Consider the following 17,214-nt stretch of genomic DNA (forward strand, 5'->3'; position numbering starts at 1 on the left):
GTGGGTGCTACTCGAGACTTTGAGCATAATAGTCGTACAGAGACCTGATTTCTTTTGTAGGTGGCTCGTACGTATACTGCCGCACCATAGATACATTCCGATGCGTCTACAACGGTATTTAGATCCTGGGTGACTGGCACTTTTCCATCATATACGTGCCGGGGAATCTCCATTGAGTTTAATGATTGTAGGTCCTCCCGGTACTCCTTCCATTCGTTTTGGAGTTGTAATGGCAGTTCATCGTCCCAATCGAGTTTAATCTCCCACAGCTGTTGCATAAATATTTTTGCCTTGACTATCACCGGGGCAAAGAGACCCAGTGGGTCAAAGATTTGGGCCAATTCTGAGCACACGACCCTTTTGGTGATGCGTGTTGCTTGGCCTTTTGTGGTTCGTCCTCGCAGTTGGTCTTGTTTTGGCATCCAAATGAGACCCAGCGTTTTCACGCTGTATTGCTCTAATGTTTCACCTAGTTTGACGTCGTTGACAATGTCCTCTTTAGGGATTCCTTGCAAGAGCTTGTCGTTGTTGGAGCACCATTTGCGAAGTTTAAGACCGAACGGTAGCAATATTTTATTAAGTTCTTGTTGAACTTGTATCGCTTCCTGAATGGTATCCGCGCCAGTAAGACAGTCGTCCACATAGAAATCGTTCTTCAATGCAGCAGATCCAATAGGTAATCTGTGTTGGCTCCGAGTTGCCAAATGATCCAGACATTTCGTTGCCAGGAATGGAGCAGATGTGGTCCCATATGTGACTGTTTTTAAGCGATAGTACCTGATATCTTCAGATGGATTGTTTCTCCAGACTATCATCTGATAAAACTGATCCTCTGGATTTATCCACACTTGTCGGTACATTTTCTCGATGTCCGCTGTGAATACGTACTTATGTATACGAAAACGTAGTAGAATGGACATAAGTTCACTCTGAACTGTGGGTCCGGCATGCAGAATGTCGTTTAGAGACTTTCCGCTTGTTGATTTGCATGATGTATCAAAAACGACCCGTAACTTTGTGCTGGTGCTCTCAGGTTTGAGTACACAGTGGTGTGGTATGAAGTAGTGTCTCTGCGGCACTTGAGTTGCTGGGACCATCTTCATGTGTCCAAGTCCTTCATATTCATTCATAAATTCCACATAGCCGTTCCAGGTGTCTGGTGAAATCCGTCGCTCTAATGCCAGGAATCGTTTCGTTGCAGTTTCCAAAGACCCCCCCAGGGCTGAAGAGTGTTCGGAAAAAGGGAGTTTTACTATCAACCTGCCATCCGATGCTGTTTGTATGTTCTCTATAAAGTGAGCTTCGCAATGTGCTTCGATTGGCGTGCGTGGTTTTTCTTCCGTCTCTAAATTGTCCAGAGTACAGAATTTTTCCATTAGCTCGTTGAGTCCAATTGCACAAATGGATGCGGAGTTGTGTGCAGACCTGATTTTTCCTGCCACAATCCAGCCCAATTTTGTATTTTGCAGCAACGGACCTCCTGACTTTGGCTGTTTTTGGTCTGGGAGTAGTAGCGAATAATAGTGTTCTGCTCCGATGAGCATGTCGACCTTTCCCGGTTTATAGAAATCCGGATCTGCGAATGGGCAATTGTTTGGAATGTTCAAGTTCATTTCATCGAGTGCCTGCGCTGGTTGATCAGCAATTATCTGAGGTAGTACGAATGCTTTAATTCTTTGCGTAAATCCGCCGTGAAGTGATTTTATTAGAACATTTACTCGTGCTCTGCTGGTCTTTGACTGACCTCCAATTCCTTCGATGCGTAATGTTGTATCATTAAGTTTTACTGACAACATTGATGCCATTCGGTCAGAGATCAGGTTGATCTGTGATCCTGAATCCAGCAAGGCTCTGAAATTGGCTCTCTGTCCATTGTTTGCTTCTACTGCTACTTTTGCTGTAGCTAACAGGTTGTAATTATTGTTACTTGCTGCGCCAACCGTCGGTGCTCTTGGTTCTGTACTTACGCCCGATGGTATGTCCAAGTGCAGCAGTGTATTGTGTTTTTTGTCGCATTTGAAACATGTCCGACCTGGGCATGCATTTGTTTTGTGGCTTGTTTTAAAACAGTTGACACACAATTTCTGCTTTTGTACCCAATTTAGTCGTTCTGATGGTGATTTGGAGCGAAACTCATCGCATCCGTAGAGCCAATGGCTTGCCTTCTTGCAGAATGAGCAGAGAGGCGTCTTCGATTTTCCAGTATTTACTGTTGCACATGTTGTGCCCTTTGGCTCTTTCCTTGACATTTGTGTCTTTTTGCCTGTTCCTAGAACTCGAACTCTTTGTTCTAGGAACTGAAGCATTGTGTCCAAGGCCTGTATTTCCTTTGAGCTTCCCAATGATTGCTCGTACAAGGCTCTGTTAGTGACATCCAGCTTATTTTTGATGACGGCAATCAATATTGGATCCCATGTGGATATATTGATGCCCAATCCCTTTAGTGATGCCAGGGATTCGATGGTTGTAACGTACAACTCTTATAATGACTTGGAGTCGTCATTAACTGTGTTATAATTTAGGAAGCGGTTTAATACCGTGCTAGCGACGTCTCTGGGATTGCTGTATGTATCAATCAGAATTTCCCAGGCGCTCAAATAGTTTTCTTCCTTTAGATCGATATGTCGGATCAATCTTTCTGCCTCTCCAGTTACGGTTGTTTTCAGATACCACATCTTCCGAACTGTGGGCATGTTTGTTTCATGTATCATACATGAAAACAGGTCATAGAACTGGGACCATTTCAGTATGTCCCCATCAAACTTGGGAATGTTAATGCGTGGAAGCTGCACGTCATTATTGTTTGATGTGGCTGGTTTTGCTAATGCACTTTGAACCTCTTTTTCCAGGGTCAGGTAGGCTTCCATGTTGTATCCTCCTTCCTCTGGGTTATCGTATTCTTCGTGAATAGTAAAATGGACTTCTTGTGCTTGAGTCCATAGTGATTTTATCAAATCACTTGATGTACGTCCTCCCGCTTCTGAGAATTGTCTCAGAATGCGTTTTATGGACGCTACTATGGCCTTTTGTCGGCGACATAGTGAAGGCAATTTGCTGTAAACCTCCGTTGGATGCTGGCTCTGATCATTCGATTGTGGTTCGTCATTTTTTCCCACCTGAGCACTTGATGCCTGATTTAGCTTGTCCATGCTTTCAGTAAACATCGCAACGTACGTTTTTAGTGTTTTACGCAAGTCCTCACGAAATTTAAAGTAGTGGTCGGTCTTATATGCCTTTGATATCTTGGTGTCGATTTCGTTAAATCTGTTCCATGCATCCTCGAGAGCCGCCTTTTTTGTTTGGAAGTACGTTATATTCTGTTTCCTTTCTGGAGAGTCTTTTTTGAAGTTCCTTATTATCTTCGAAATTTCATCTCCAATTTCTTGCTGCTCATTTAATGCCTCTGTGGCGGCAGCGTGTTCCTCCTTGTGGGAATCCATTTCGCCTCTTACTTATACTTTGACCCGTTGGGAGTATTTTATTCGCTTTGCAGCTGGATACGCTCCTATTCGCAACCGATGTGGTACAAAGTATAAGTACAGACGACGTACTGGATGGAGGTTTTGTGCTGGTGAAACGCACTTGTGATCTTGATATTATTAATCGTTGATCTTGTTGGCTTATGATCTGAAAGTGACAGATCTGCCAATTTGTTCTACTTATTGGTAGGAGATTCTACCGTAAGTATGTGGCTTGTTGCCAGTTTGTATTGAAAAGTCCTGGTGACTTCTTCAGTTTGATCTGCAGGTTTTCCTGCGTCGGGGTCACCAAATGTTAATGTGTGTTTGTGTGTGTGTTTTGGTATGCTACCGTATGCATAAACCGTCTACAAATTTGTAGACTCATGAAGCTCACGCATAATCATTTTGACTATCACGTCGGGGTCACCAAATGCTACCGTATGCATAAACCGTCTACAAATTTGTAGACTCATGAAGCTCACGCATAATCATTTTGACTATCACGTCGGGGTCACCAAATGTTAATGTGTGTTTGTGTGTGTGTTTTGGTATGCATACGGTACATAAACCGTCTACAAATTTGTCGTCGCAACTAGAACTTGAACCAGTTGGACTGCGGAGAGGGTTTCCTACGTTGAGCAAATGAGGGTCTGAAGAACGGCGACAGCCTCTGTTGATTGCAGTTGTAGAGAATGAGTGAACAGGCAGTGATGGTACTGTTTCTGATACTGATTTTATTCAACAAACTTAATTTCTATTTATAGGTAACAAAAGGTACAGAAAGTGCTGAGTCTAGTAAGAATATGGTAAAAGGGAATTGGAATTAATATTGAATTAATTTGGATTTAATATGATATTGTGTTATTGGGCAATTGTGATAGTCAGCAATTGCACCAGTGTTTTTGCCCTCTGACGAGCGATCGCATCGTTGGCAGAAATTGCTGCAGAAGCGGTTATTGTTGACTCAGCTACAATGGCTTGTCGTTTGTTATTATGTCTCCCGTTACATGGGTCGACCTGACTTATTCGATAAGTGTATATTATGTAATATTAATTACTGCATAAATATGCGACTGAACACGTACTTATGTATACGAAAACGTAGTAGAATGGACATAAGTTCACTTTGAACTGTGGGTCCGGCATGCAGAATGTCGTTTAGAGACTTTCCGCTTGTTGATTTGCATGATGTATCAAAAACGACCCGTAACTTTGTGCTGGTGCTCTCAGGTTTGAGTACACAGTGGTGTGGTATGAAGTAGTGAAGTAATCCTTCATATTCATTCATAAATTCCACATAGCCTTTCCAGGTTTCTGGTAAAATCCGTCGCTCTAATGACTGGAATCTTTTCGTTGCATTTTCCAAAGACCCCCCCAGGGCTGAAGAGTGTTCGGAAAATGGCAGTTTTACTATCAACCTGACATCCGATGCTGTTTGTATGTTCTCTATAAAGTGAGCTTTGCAATGTGCTTCGATTGGCGTGCGTGGTTTTTGTTCCGTCTCTAAGTTGTCCAGAGTCCAGAATTTTTCCATTAGCTCGTTGAGTCCAATTGCACAAATGGATGCGGAGTTGTGTGCAGACCTGATTTTTCCTGCCACAATCCATCCCAATTTTGTATTTTGCAGAAATGGGCCTCCTGATTTTGGCTGTTTTTTGATATGGGAGTAGTAGCGAATAATAGTGCTCTGCTCCGATGAGCATGTCGACCTTTCCCGGTTTATAGAAATCCGGATCTGCCAGTGGGCAATTGTTTGGTATGTTCAACTTCATTTCATCGAGTGCCTGTGCTGGTTGATCAGCAATTATCTGAGGTAGTACGAATGCTTCAATTCTGTGCGTAAGTCCGCCGTGAAGGGATTTTATTAGAATATTTACTCGTGCTCTGCTGGTCTTTGACTGACCTCCAATTCATTTGATGCGTAATGTTGTGTGATTAAGTTTTACTGACAACATTGATGCCATTTGTTCAGAGATCAGGTTGATCTGTGATCCTGAATCCAGCAAAATTTGAAATTGGCTCTCTGTCAATTGTTTGCTTCTACTGTTACTTTACTGGCTTTTGTACCCAACTTTTTCGTTCTGATGGTGATTTGGAGCGAAAATCATCGCATCCGTAAAGCCAATGGCTTACCTTCCTGCAGAATGAGCAGAGAGGCGTTTTCGATTTTCCAGTGTTTACTGTTGCACATGTTGTGCCTTTTGGATCTTTCCTTGACATTTGTGTCTTTTTGCCAGTTTCTAGAACTCGAACTCTTTGTTCTAGGAACTGAAGCATTGTGTCCAATGCCTGTATTTCGTACAAGGCTCAGTTAGTGACATCCAGCTTATTTTTGTTGACGGCAATCAATATTGGATCCCAGGTGGATATATTGATGCCCTGTCCCTTTAGTGATGCCAGGGACACGATAGTTGTAACAACTCTTTTAATGACTTGGAGTCGTCATTAACTGTGTTATGATTTAGGAAGCGGTTCAATACCGTGCTAGCGACGTCTCTGGGAAGTCTATGAGAACAGGTCATAGAACTGGGACCATTTTAGTATGTCCCCATCAAACTTGGGAATGTTGATGCGTGGAAGCTGCATGTCATTATTGCTTGATGTGGCTGGTTTTGGCAATGCTGATTGTACCTCTCTTTCCAGGGCCAGGTAGGCTTCCATGTTGTATCCTCCTTCTTATGGGATATCATATTCCTCGTGAATTTGTGAAATGGACTTCTTGTGTTTGAGTCCATAGTGATTTTATCAAATCACTTGATGTATGTCCTCCCGTCTCTGAGAATTGTCTCAGAATGCGTTTTATGGACTCTACTATGGCCTTTTGTCGGCGACATAGTGAAGGCAATTTGCTGTTAGCCTCAGTGAAATGCTGGCTCCGATCATCTGATTGTGGTTCGACATTTTGTCAAACATGAGCACTTGATGCCTGATTTAGCTTGACTCTAATTTCGTTAAAGATCGCAACGTATGTATTTAGTGATTTACGTAAGTCCTCACGAAAGTTAACGTAATGATCGGTTTTGTATGCTTTCGATATCTTGGTGTCGATTTCGTTAAACCGATTCCATGCATCCTCGAGAGCCGCCTTTTTAGTTTGGAAGTACGTTATAGTTTGCTTCCTTTATGGGGAGTCTATTTTGAAGTTCCAAATGATCTTTGAAATTTTATCTCCAATTTCTTGCTGCTCATTTAATGCCTCCGTGGCGGCAGCGTGTTCCTCCTTGTGTGAATCCATTTTGCCTCTTACTTCTTACTTTGGCCCGTTGGGAGTATTTTATTTGCTTTGCAGCTGGATACGCTCCTATTCGCAACCGATGTTGGTCAACGTAAAAGTACAGACGACGTACTGGATGGAGGTTTTGTGCTGTTTCAATGGTGAAACGCACTTGTGATCTTGATCTAATTGATCGTTGATCTTGTTGACTGATGATCTGAAAGTGACAGATCTGCCAATTTGTTCTACTTATTGGTAGGAGATTCTACCGTAAGTATGTGGCTTGTTGCCAGTTTGTGTTGAAGAGTCCTGGTTACTTCTTCAGTGTGATCTGCAGGTTGTATCCTTTTCCTGTCGCTTGTTGGACAGTCACCAAATGTTAATCTATGTTTGTGTTAGTGTGATTTGCTACGCATACGGTACATAAACCATTTACAAATTTGTCGTCGCAACTATAACTGGAACCAGTTGGACTGCGGAGAGGATTTCCTACGGTGAGCAAATGAGGGTCCGAAGACACGGCGAAAGCCTCTGATGATTGCAAATGTAGAAAATGACTGAACAGGCAGTGATGGTGCTGTTTCTGATACTAATTTTATTCAACAAACTTAAATTCTATTTGTATGTAACAAAAGGTACAGAAAGTGCTGAGTCTAGTAAGAATATGGTAAAAGGGAATTGGAATTGATATTGAATTAATTTGGATTTAATATGATATTGTGTTATTGGGCAATTGTGATAGTCAGCAATTGCACCAGTGTTTTTGCCCTCTGAAGAGCGATCGCTTCGTTGGCAGAAATTGCTGCAGAAGCGGTTATTGTTGAATCAGCTTCAATGCTTTGTCGTTTGTTATTATGTCTCCCGTTACATGGGTCGACCTGACTTATTCGATAAGTGTATATTATGTAATATTAATTACTGCATAAATATGCGACTGAACATTATGTACATATGTACATACATACATACATACATATATTATAGAAACCGCTTGACGTACCCTGCAGTACTCCTGCAGTACCCTGCAGGAGTGAGCGATAACAAATGTCAACTACGCGTCATTCAAGATTTTTTCTCTGCCGCTGCGGCAGACGAGCAGAATATGACGTCGTCGTCGCGATCGACGCGTCGGTCAGACCAAACTCTTTTTTTTCTTTTTTTCTTTCTGTTACGACGCGTGCCGTAACAGAATTCAGTTTTGCCATCGGCGTCGACAACGTTGTAAGAATTGTGCGGTGAAAAACGAGAAGCTGGTTTTGTTTATTTTGGGCAAAATTAATATCAGGTAAGGGCAGTGTTTCATTTAATTAAAAATAGTCTATTGTGCGTAGTAAAAAATGAAAAAAAGTGATATTGCGAAATGTATGCGTTTTGGACGAAATTTTTCATTTCCAACAACAAAAACCGAAAAAAACCACCCGAGTGATTCTTGAGTTGTTCTTGCGAGTCTTTAGTCGACCAGGTACATATCTTGCGGGTGTTTTGTTCTTGGCGCAAATGCACTGCTGATCTACTGAGAGCATTGTTAGCAAATTGAACAGATTTTAGAAATTTCGAATAAAAATATTCAGTTGAAGTGCCCGGAATGATCACGACGGCATTACGAACATGAGCAAATCAACAAAACAAAAAGGTTCTGTGGAAAAAAGAACACGCAGCACAAAAATGTAAATCTACATTTTTATAAGAAAACAATAAATAAAAGAAATTTAATATTTTAAAACAGAATTTACCCATGCCTTTTTCCTCAAAAAAGCCAAAAATAAATTCATCGCTTATTAAGGCCTCACTTTTTAAGGAAAATCCATCACTTTTTAAGGCCTTACTTTATTAGAAAAAGTCATCGCTTATTAAGGCCTTACTTTTTAAGGGAAATTCATCGCTTATTGAGGCATTACTTTCGGCTAATTCTCGCTTACTAGGTCATCGATTATGCTCCTAGGACATCCCTGTGTTAAAGTAAACAGCCCTTCGTATGGCAGGTCATCGCTTATGTCATCGAGCTGCATGACGTTGTCATCGTTGTGTGGTTGCTTACACATCGCTGACTTGTACTGCAGGGTATTGATTCATTTATGTATGTGTATGTGTGGGTGCCGACCACTGATTGAAACTAACTCATCACTCAACTAATATCGATGGCTTAACAGACACATAAAAAAGGAAAATTTTTTAATATAATATAATTAATGTTTCTATTTATATAGTTAAAGAAAGATTAAGGTTTTGATCGTGTTCAGTCCCATATTTATGCAATATTTGAGCCAAGGGGCGTCGTAAAATTCCCAGGTCGAGAATCCCAAGAAAAGTCCAAGTCAGAATCAATTTCTGTTCAATCAATTTATTGGTATATATGGGTTTGTACAAGGAGTACACGCGTGCGAAGGTAACCCGTGTCGCTTAGGATGAAGGAAACGAATGTGTTGAAGTTACGCTCAAGCTGCTGAGGGCTGCTGGGAGCGAGAGCGGGAGCGGGAGCGCACGTAGATGGAAGTTGCGCTCAAGCTGCCGAGGGCTGTCGGCAGCGAGAGCGGGAGCGTGATCGTGGGCGGGAGCGTGCCCGTGGTGAATTTAAGAATGAAGAGAAGAAGAGAAGAGAATTTAAGAATATCCCAATATTTGAGCCAAGGGGCGTCGTAAAATTCCCAGGTCGAGAATCCCAAGAAAAGTCCAAGTCAGAATCCAAAAGAAAGCCGGGGTCGTCAGTGTTCAATCAATTTATTGGTATATATGGGTTTTTACAAGGAGTACACGCGTGCGAAGGTAACCCGTGTCGCTTAGGATGAAGGAAACGAATGTGTTGAAGTTACGCTCAAGCTGCTGAGGGCTGCTGGGAGCGAGAGCGGGAGCGGGAGCGGGAGCGCACGTAGATGGAAGTTGCGCTCAAGCTGCCGAGGGCTGTCGGCAGCGAGAGCGTGATCGTGGGCGGGAGCGTGCCCGTGGTGAATTTAAGAATGAAGAGAGCGTCGCCGGGGGGAAAAATGCTCTTAAGTATGAGGGCGAAAGCGAGGGCAGCCGCTTGCGTAGCTGGAGTGCTAACACTGAGATGTGGCTGGAATGCCCACAGAGCGGTTGCCCCGCCAGCGCCGTCCCCACTCTGAACATTCTCCCCCCCTTGCAGGATTGCAAAGAGTTTTTAAGTCTGCGTGCACGCACCAGACACAATCCACCCAAACACCGTGCTTTGGGCCACGGGGAGGCCGTCTTTGCGGGCGAGGAAGCCCGGCTGGATGACCTTCGGATATACATCTGCTCCCAAGACGAGCGAAATGGTCGCCGGCTTGTGGAACTCCGTATTGGCCAGCTTCAGATCATCGAAGCGAGCCCGGACAGTGTCACTCAGTGGACGGATCGGGGTGCGGACGCGGAGACGGGGCTCGATTTTGAAGACGGCCTCCCACTGGAGTCCTTCCGTCTTAGCCCGGATTATGGCGGTGCACACTCTCTCATCCCCGATGCAGGTGGTTGGCAGCTTCAATTCCTGAGCCACATCGGCGTCTATGCAGCTGACCGGCGTACAGGGATCGATGAGGGCGACCATGCTGTGCGTCCTCTGTTGCACCGCGAGGACCACCCGTGCCGTCGGAAGGACGTTAATGCTCCGGTGCTGGAGCAAGGAGTGCACTGTCGGGGCCGCATCCCCGAGGACAGGGCGGCTGACCGGACGACGAGGGCGTCGCTCTGCGCGGGAGGTTGTAGGTGGAGACGTCGATGCCGAAGAGGAGCCGACGGGGCGCCGCGGTCCTGGAAGGTGGAGCAGGGTGTGGTGGTTCTTAGCACACGTCTTGCACTTGTCTCCACTGCGGCAGTCCTTGCCCGAGTGGGCGTGAGCCAGGCAGTTCGAGCAGTATTTGTGCAACAACACTGCTCGTAGCCTCTTCTCGCCGCTCATGCGCAGGAATGTTCGGCAACTCTTCAACGGGTGGACTCCTGGGCACACTCGGCACTTGAACGAGGCACTCCTACCTCGTGCCGGTGTGCTATCGGCTTTGCGGCTTGCCCCGGACTGCGCGGAATGTTTAGGTGCAATGGCTATACTCCGGAAGATAACTGTGATGGAAGAAAAGCGTCAAGGAAGGATTAGTACAGTGTTGGCACGGATTGTCAACGATTCGAAAAGGGAGCTTTCGGAACTGCTTAGGAACTACGGATACTATTGCTGGATTAAGCGGATTCTTAGGGATCGGAGCCTACGCGAGGGTAGGTGGAAGGGACTTCCGAATCCATAGGCAGCAGAACCACCTTCGTGATCGGTCGCTTGATAAGGCCGCGGGTGAGTAAGTCTACCACGCGAACCTTTTCATCGGGTCCCGGATACGTGCTCTGAACACGGCCGAGACGCCATTCGTGAGAGGGAATGTTTTCCTCCTTGATCACTACGAGGTCTCCAACCTCGAGGTCTCTTGTCGGATGCTGCCATTTGTTGCGCTTGTGCAACTCTCGCAGGTACTCTGTCTTCCAGCGCGAACAAAATTGCTGGTTGAGAGCCTTGAGGTGTTGCCAGCGGTTTAGGATGGAGGAGGCGCTCGCCTGAATTTCGGGCTCTGCCACGGATAGTAGCGGCCCACCAATCAGAAAATGACCTGGGCTCAAAGCCAACGGGTCCGTTGGGTCCTCAGACATTGGAGCGATTGGTCGCGAGCTAAGGCATGCCTCAATCTTGGAGAGAAAGGTCGCGAACTCCTCTAATGTGTATTTGGAAGTACACATCGACCGCTGGAAAAGAGCCTTGAAGCTCTTCACACCCGCTTCCCATAAGCCCCCATATGTGGGGCCCCTGGAGGGATGAATCGCCACGTTAGCCCCTGCTGGCTGTACACCGCGGAGGTCCGAGTGCGGAGGGCCTCGAGAAGGTCCACAGCCAGAGAGCGGGATGCGCCGACAAAATTCCTCCCGTTGTCGGAGTGAACTTCGTGGGGACAGCCTCGTCTCGCGACGAACCGGGCGAAGGCGGCTAGGAAAGTGTCGGGGGACAAGTCGGACGTAGCCTCCAAATGGATGGCCTTCGTGGTAAAACAAACGAAAGCGCACACATACCCCTTGGAGATGCGACAGGCGCGTCCTGTGAAACTTTTCACGTCGAACGGCCCGGCGAAGTCGACTCCGGTGTATGTGAACGGCCGCGAAAATGTAACTCGTGGGGAAGGAAGGTCGCCCATTAATTGGGTTTGGAGTCGCTTGCGATGGATGACGCAGACCTTACAGGAGTGGATTACTGCCCTCACGACGTGACGTAGTCGAGGGATCCAGTATGTTGCCCGGAGAAGGCGGATGACCAGCTGGTTCCCACCATGTAGGGATACGTGATGGGTGAATCGAACCAGCAGGCGAACCAGGAGGCATGCGGGTGGCAACAGGATTGGATGCCGCTCGTTGTAGGTCATGGATGCCGAGGCTCGGACCCGGCCACATGCCCGCATGACTCAGTTCTGGTCCAGGAACGGATTGAGGTTTTGAAGAGAGCTCGTAGTCGGAAGTGGCTGCTTGTTTACAAGACAGCGATGCTCCGCCGTATAATGGAAGCGTTGGGTCGTGATGGTGACAGCTTGGAGAGCTGCAGCGACCTCTTTATTGTCTCAGCTCTGTGGATACGTGGACTGGCGTTGCTTGCCCTCTGACGCGCTGGCCGAACCGCCGAACGTAGGCGATCACGCGCAGAGCGCGTCCGAATTCGGAAAATCGGCTGAGAATGTCCGAGGCGGTGTCAGTTGCGTGGTGAACCTTGACGGCTCGTTTCTCCAAGTCGGTCTCAAGGATTGAGCCTCGTGGACACGGCCACTCCGACTGCGGACCACGCAGCCACGCAGGGCCATGCCACCACATGTCATTGCCGACCAGTTCAGTGGGTCCGAGCCCTCGACTGGCGAGGTCGGCCGGGTTGTCCTCGGATCGGACGTGGCTCCATCGTTCGCGGGGCCAACAGTGATTTTGGCGACTCGATTCCCTACAAAAGTGGTCCAATCACATGCCGGCCTGTTCAACCAGGCCAACACAATAGTGGAATCGGTCCAAAAGTACACCTGGCTGGCGTCGAGCGGCATTTGAGGAAGGATGGCCACGGAGAGTTCTGTCAGAAGGACAGCTCCGCACAGCTCGAGTCGAGGCAACGAGACTGTTTTCACGGGGGCAACGCGGGTTTTGGCTGTGAGAAGGGTACACACAATGCCCTGCGGACGCTCAACTCGGACGTAAATCGCTGCCCCATAGGCACGTTGAGACGCGTCGCAGAACCCATGAATCTGTACCTTGGCCATCGGACAGACGTGTTACCACCGCGGAATGCGGATCCCTTGGATGGCCGGAAAGCTTTTCAGGAATGTCTCCCAGGCTTGAGACAGATCGTTAGGAAGGACGTCATCCCATCCTAACTCTCTCAACCAAATGTCCTGCATAAATATTTTCGCTTGGACGACGAAGGGGGCAAGCCATCACGCTGGATCAAAGAGCTGCGCGATCTGGGACAGCACATTGCGCTTCGTGCAGGATTTTCGCTCGTTTAAGGCGGGAGGCGAAAAGAAGAACTCGTCGGCACTGGCTTGCCATCGGATTCCCAACGTCTTAGCGATGCTACTCTCTTCCAGCTCTAGGAAGTCAGCGCGGAGTAAGTGGTCGACTGGAATATCGCGCAGGACGCCCTTATGGTTAGCTGTCCACTTTCGGAGCGGAAACCCTGCAGAGTCGAGTGCTTCGCGTAGTTCAGCAATGGCGGAAATTGCATGAGACTGAGAGTGAGCACCAGCGAGCACGTCGTCCACGTACATGTCGCTCTCCAGGATGACGCTTGCCATCGGCAGCTGTGGACGCACCTCTTGTGCGAGTTGCTTGAGGAAGCGGAGGGCGAGGTACGGTGCGCAGTTGACTCCGAAAGTGACAGTGGTGAGCTCGTAGTCACACACGTCCCCGTTACGGTCGCGAAACAGTATTCGCCGATAGGGCGTGTGTTGGGAAGCCACTTGGATTTGCCGATACATCTTGTTGATGTCGGCATTGAAAACGTAGCGAAAGACGCGCCACCTCAGGATTTGCATGGTCAAGTCAGACTGAAGGACTGGCCCAGCATGCAACGTGTCGTTGAGGCTTTTCCCGTTGGAAGACGGGCTGGAGGCGTTGAAGACTACGCGCAATTTGGTTGTGGTGCTGTCGGGTTTAAACACGGCGTGATGTGGCAGGTAGAAATGGCCGGAATCATGACTAGGCCTAACCGCTGTCATGTGGCCGAGCTCTAAATATTCCTGAATGACGGAGTCGTACTGCTTCTTGAGCGGCAAGTTCCGCTGCAGCCGCTGCTCGTTTCTAAGGAACTGGGCCTGGGCCGCGCTTCTGGAGTGGCCTAGCTCGACTTTTTCTGGACACTTGAAAGGGAGAGTAACAACGTATCTCCCATTGGGGGTTCGTTTAGTGGTCTGGAGGAAGTTTTCCTCGCACACTGAATCGGACTCGCTCGTCGGTCTCCCGGAAGGTCCTCCACCTCCCAGAATTTGGTGAGAAGCTTCTCGAGTCGGACATCCGAATTAAACGAGAGCTTCGTGGTGAAGGCGGAAACCGTCCGAGCCGAGTCAGCTGATACCGGACCGGATAGGACCCACCCGAAGATGGTCTCTTGTCCCAGCAGCGAGCCACAAATGGCAGACTGGAAGCCGCTCAACAGGATAGAAGGAAGGATGTCAGCGCCTAGAAGCACATCAATCTGCGAGCTTCGGTGGAAGGAAGGGTCTGCCAATTGGAGGTTTGGAAGGTTATCCAAGAAGTGCTGCGGTATCGGATATGAAGGAAGGTTGCCTGCTAATTGAGGCAGAACATATGCCGTGGTCTCGATCTTGAGGCCCGGCCTGGAGGCGGCCCCGATCATGAAGTGGCAACGCTTTTGCGCCTTAGCCGCTACGGTTTGGTTTAAACCCGCGACTTGAGCCTGGATAGCTTCGAACGGTGGCTTAATGATGTTAAAGAGGCGTTCAGTGATGAACGTCGCTTCGGAGCCTGAGTCGATCAGAGCGCGGGCACGGAAATTGGTCCCCAGGTGGCAAATATTAATAAGTGCTGTGCCCAGAAGAACGGTACTTGTGCTGGAGGAGAAATAGCTCTGTACGTTGGGCTGAGAATTGGACGAGCTGGGGGTTTGGGCGGATGTCGAAGCCGCCATGTTGGACGGAGGCGCGGAACGATGCAGAAGCGTGTGATGCCTGGCTCCACAAGTGGAACAATTGTGCCTGCTTGAGCAGTCGCGAAGCTGATGGCCTTTTGCGAAGCAATTTAGGCACAGCTGTTTTGTCTTGATGCAATTGGAACGTGCATCAGCGGACATGTTGAGAAAGCGCGGACATAGTCGGATCGGGTGATTCTCCTTGGAACAGAGATCACACGTCCTCTTCTTCGGACTCACTTGGTTCTTGAAAGAAAGAACCTTGCTCGGCACCGAACTGCCGTGCGACCGGAATGGATTGGATCGGTTGCAAGAAGTGGATGGATTCTGGCCGCCTTGGGAGGGTGGCGGATTCGTAGCCACTCGGGAAGTGGAAGGGTCGCTCTCAATAGCTTCGAGCGTCAAATAGCGCTGAGTGAGGAAGGAGTCGATTTCCTTCCAGGGCGGCACTTCCTTCTTGTCCGTCACGGACGCTTCCCATAAGGCGCGGCTTAGCTTCGGCAATTTGGAAGCGCAGATGGTCACTAGGAGACTATCCCAATTGTCGGTACAGACGTTGGAGATAGCTAGTGCATTTAAGACCCCCTGCATAGTACTTTGTAGATCCTTCAAAGCCCGACTGCACTCGGAAGTTACGCGGGGCAAGAAGAGGAGGATGTTTATCTGGTTGGTAACCAGAAGCCGATTATTTTCATATCGGCTGAGGAGAGCCGACCATGCGGACTCGAAACCGTCATTAGTGAGGGGGGATTTCTCTACGATGGCCTTCGGATCGCCCCGGGTCTTCTCGGTGAGGTAGTACAGCCTCTCTACCGGAGACAATCTAGGATTGTTGATCACAACCGCAGTGAACAGATCCCGAAATGTGGGCCAGCGGACGTATTCCCCTGTGAATGCCTCAATATTGACGGGAGGCAGTCGACAGCCGCCCTGTTGGACTGGCTGTGAAGGAGGAAGAACTATGGATGTGGCCAGCTGGGCATTGAGGTCGCTGAGACACTGCTCAAATACCCCATAGCATTCGCCATATGTTTCCCGGATGTCCGCTTGGATTTCTGGATCCTCGTCAGCCATCACCGCGGAACAGGCCTTGTATTCGGCCTCGACGTCCGTCCACATGCTGAGGATTTGGCCTCGGACAGAGGGGCGGATGGGGCGGAAGTGATACGCTCTGCCAGGTGGGATAGTCGGCCAATGGCGGCTACCAATTTGGTCCAAGCGGCAGAGGTGGCGGATTGAGCCATTGTGGTGAGGTGGCGAGAGCTGACGGGACTAGTGATGCAGCCTTTCGGATCCTGTTTAGTCACCGATGGAACCTAAAGGGTCACCGGAGACGGGAATAGGACCGATTTGGTCCTTGTAGCAGGGCTGCTACTGGCTGCTCTCGGAGTGAGGGATGCCTTGATTGGCTGTGTCGGAGTAGTTCCGGAGGCGGACGAGGTGCGTAGCCGGTTGGACGAGGTCACAGGCAAAAGTTGTTTGCCGTCCTTGTGACCTGTTGGCATAATTTAAAAGGACCCACGCAAGAAAAAAACGTTTTTTTTGGAAGTCTGTGAGGGACTGCAGACTGGTCTGAGTAGAGTTGACTCGGAACCGTCAGGAAACACCCGTAACCCAAACACGGACTATCAGACAAAAGGCCTCAAGCTAGCTGGAAGGCAATAATCGGAACGACTCGGATTGTTTGAGATCACCTGTAGGTGAGAAATCTCAAACAATGAGTGACCCTATATTGAGCCGAGCTGAGGAGAGGAACGGTCACACTGGAGAAGCAATATTTGGAAATATTGACTGTGCGGTGCTCCTCCGTTTACCCCTTGACGCAGTCGTGAGCGGAACTGGGTTACTATCGGATGGAAGGAAGCAATGGAAGCAGGCACGGACACCTCACAGAAACGGAACAACAATAATTTCTTTATCAAAACAAAAAAAATATTTTTTTGTTTGTGAACCAAAAAAAAGATTGGAGGTTTTTCTTGGACGTGGTCGGAGTATTTAATTATTTAACTTATTTATTTTTTTTTTCTATTCGGATGAACACCGGGTTCGGATGCCGATAGTTTTTGGGCCACCTCTCACTCTCGGAACAAAAAAATATCAAAACACGCAACACAATTTGCCAATTTGTAAGGTAAATTGCCAAATAATTACGGAAAATGCGCCGTGCCTTGGTCGCGAGTAATTAATTTGGACTCTGGAGAATGTGGGAGAAATTGGAGACCTTGCGAAAAGTGGCTGGAGGGCACGAATTTCACTTAATCGCGGATTTTCAAATATGGCACTTGCGCGGAGTGGTGGTATGCGGTATTTAATTGTTTGGTATTTTGTTGAATGTGTGTATGTATGTATATAGTTGGGAGCCAACTATGCAAGTAAATGTAATAAATAAATAAATAAAA

General features: G+C 47.7%; 1 protein-coding gene across 1 annotated transcript; it reads right to left on the reverse strand.

The window, feature by feature from the left end:
• Positions 1–13,103: 13,103 nt before the first annotated feature.
• LOC121404935 lies at positions 13,104–15,934 on the reverse strand. Its single transcript, XM_041595353.1, has 3 exons — positions 15,776–15,934; positions 14,144–14,605; positions 13,104–14,027 (listed from the first exon to the last, which is right to left on the reverse strand). The coding sequence occupies exons 1-3, from the start codon at positions 15,932–15,934 to the stop codon at positions 13,104–13,106; spliced, it is 1,545 nt and encodes a 514-aa protein (XP_041451287.1).
• Positions 15,935–17,214: the final 1,280 nt, after the last annotated feature.

The sequence above is a fragment of the Drosophila obscura genome, unplaced genomic scaffold (assembly GCF_018151105.1).
Source record: "Drosophila obscura isolate BZ-5 IFL unplaced genomic scaffold, ASM1815110v1 contig_58, whole genome shotgun sequence".
Classification (NCBI taxonomy): Eukaryota; Metazoa; Arthropoda; class Insecta; order Diptera; family Drosophilidae; genus Drosophila; species Drosophila obscura.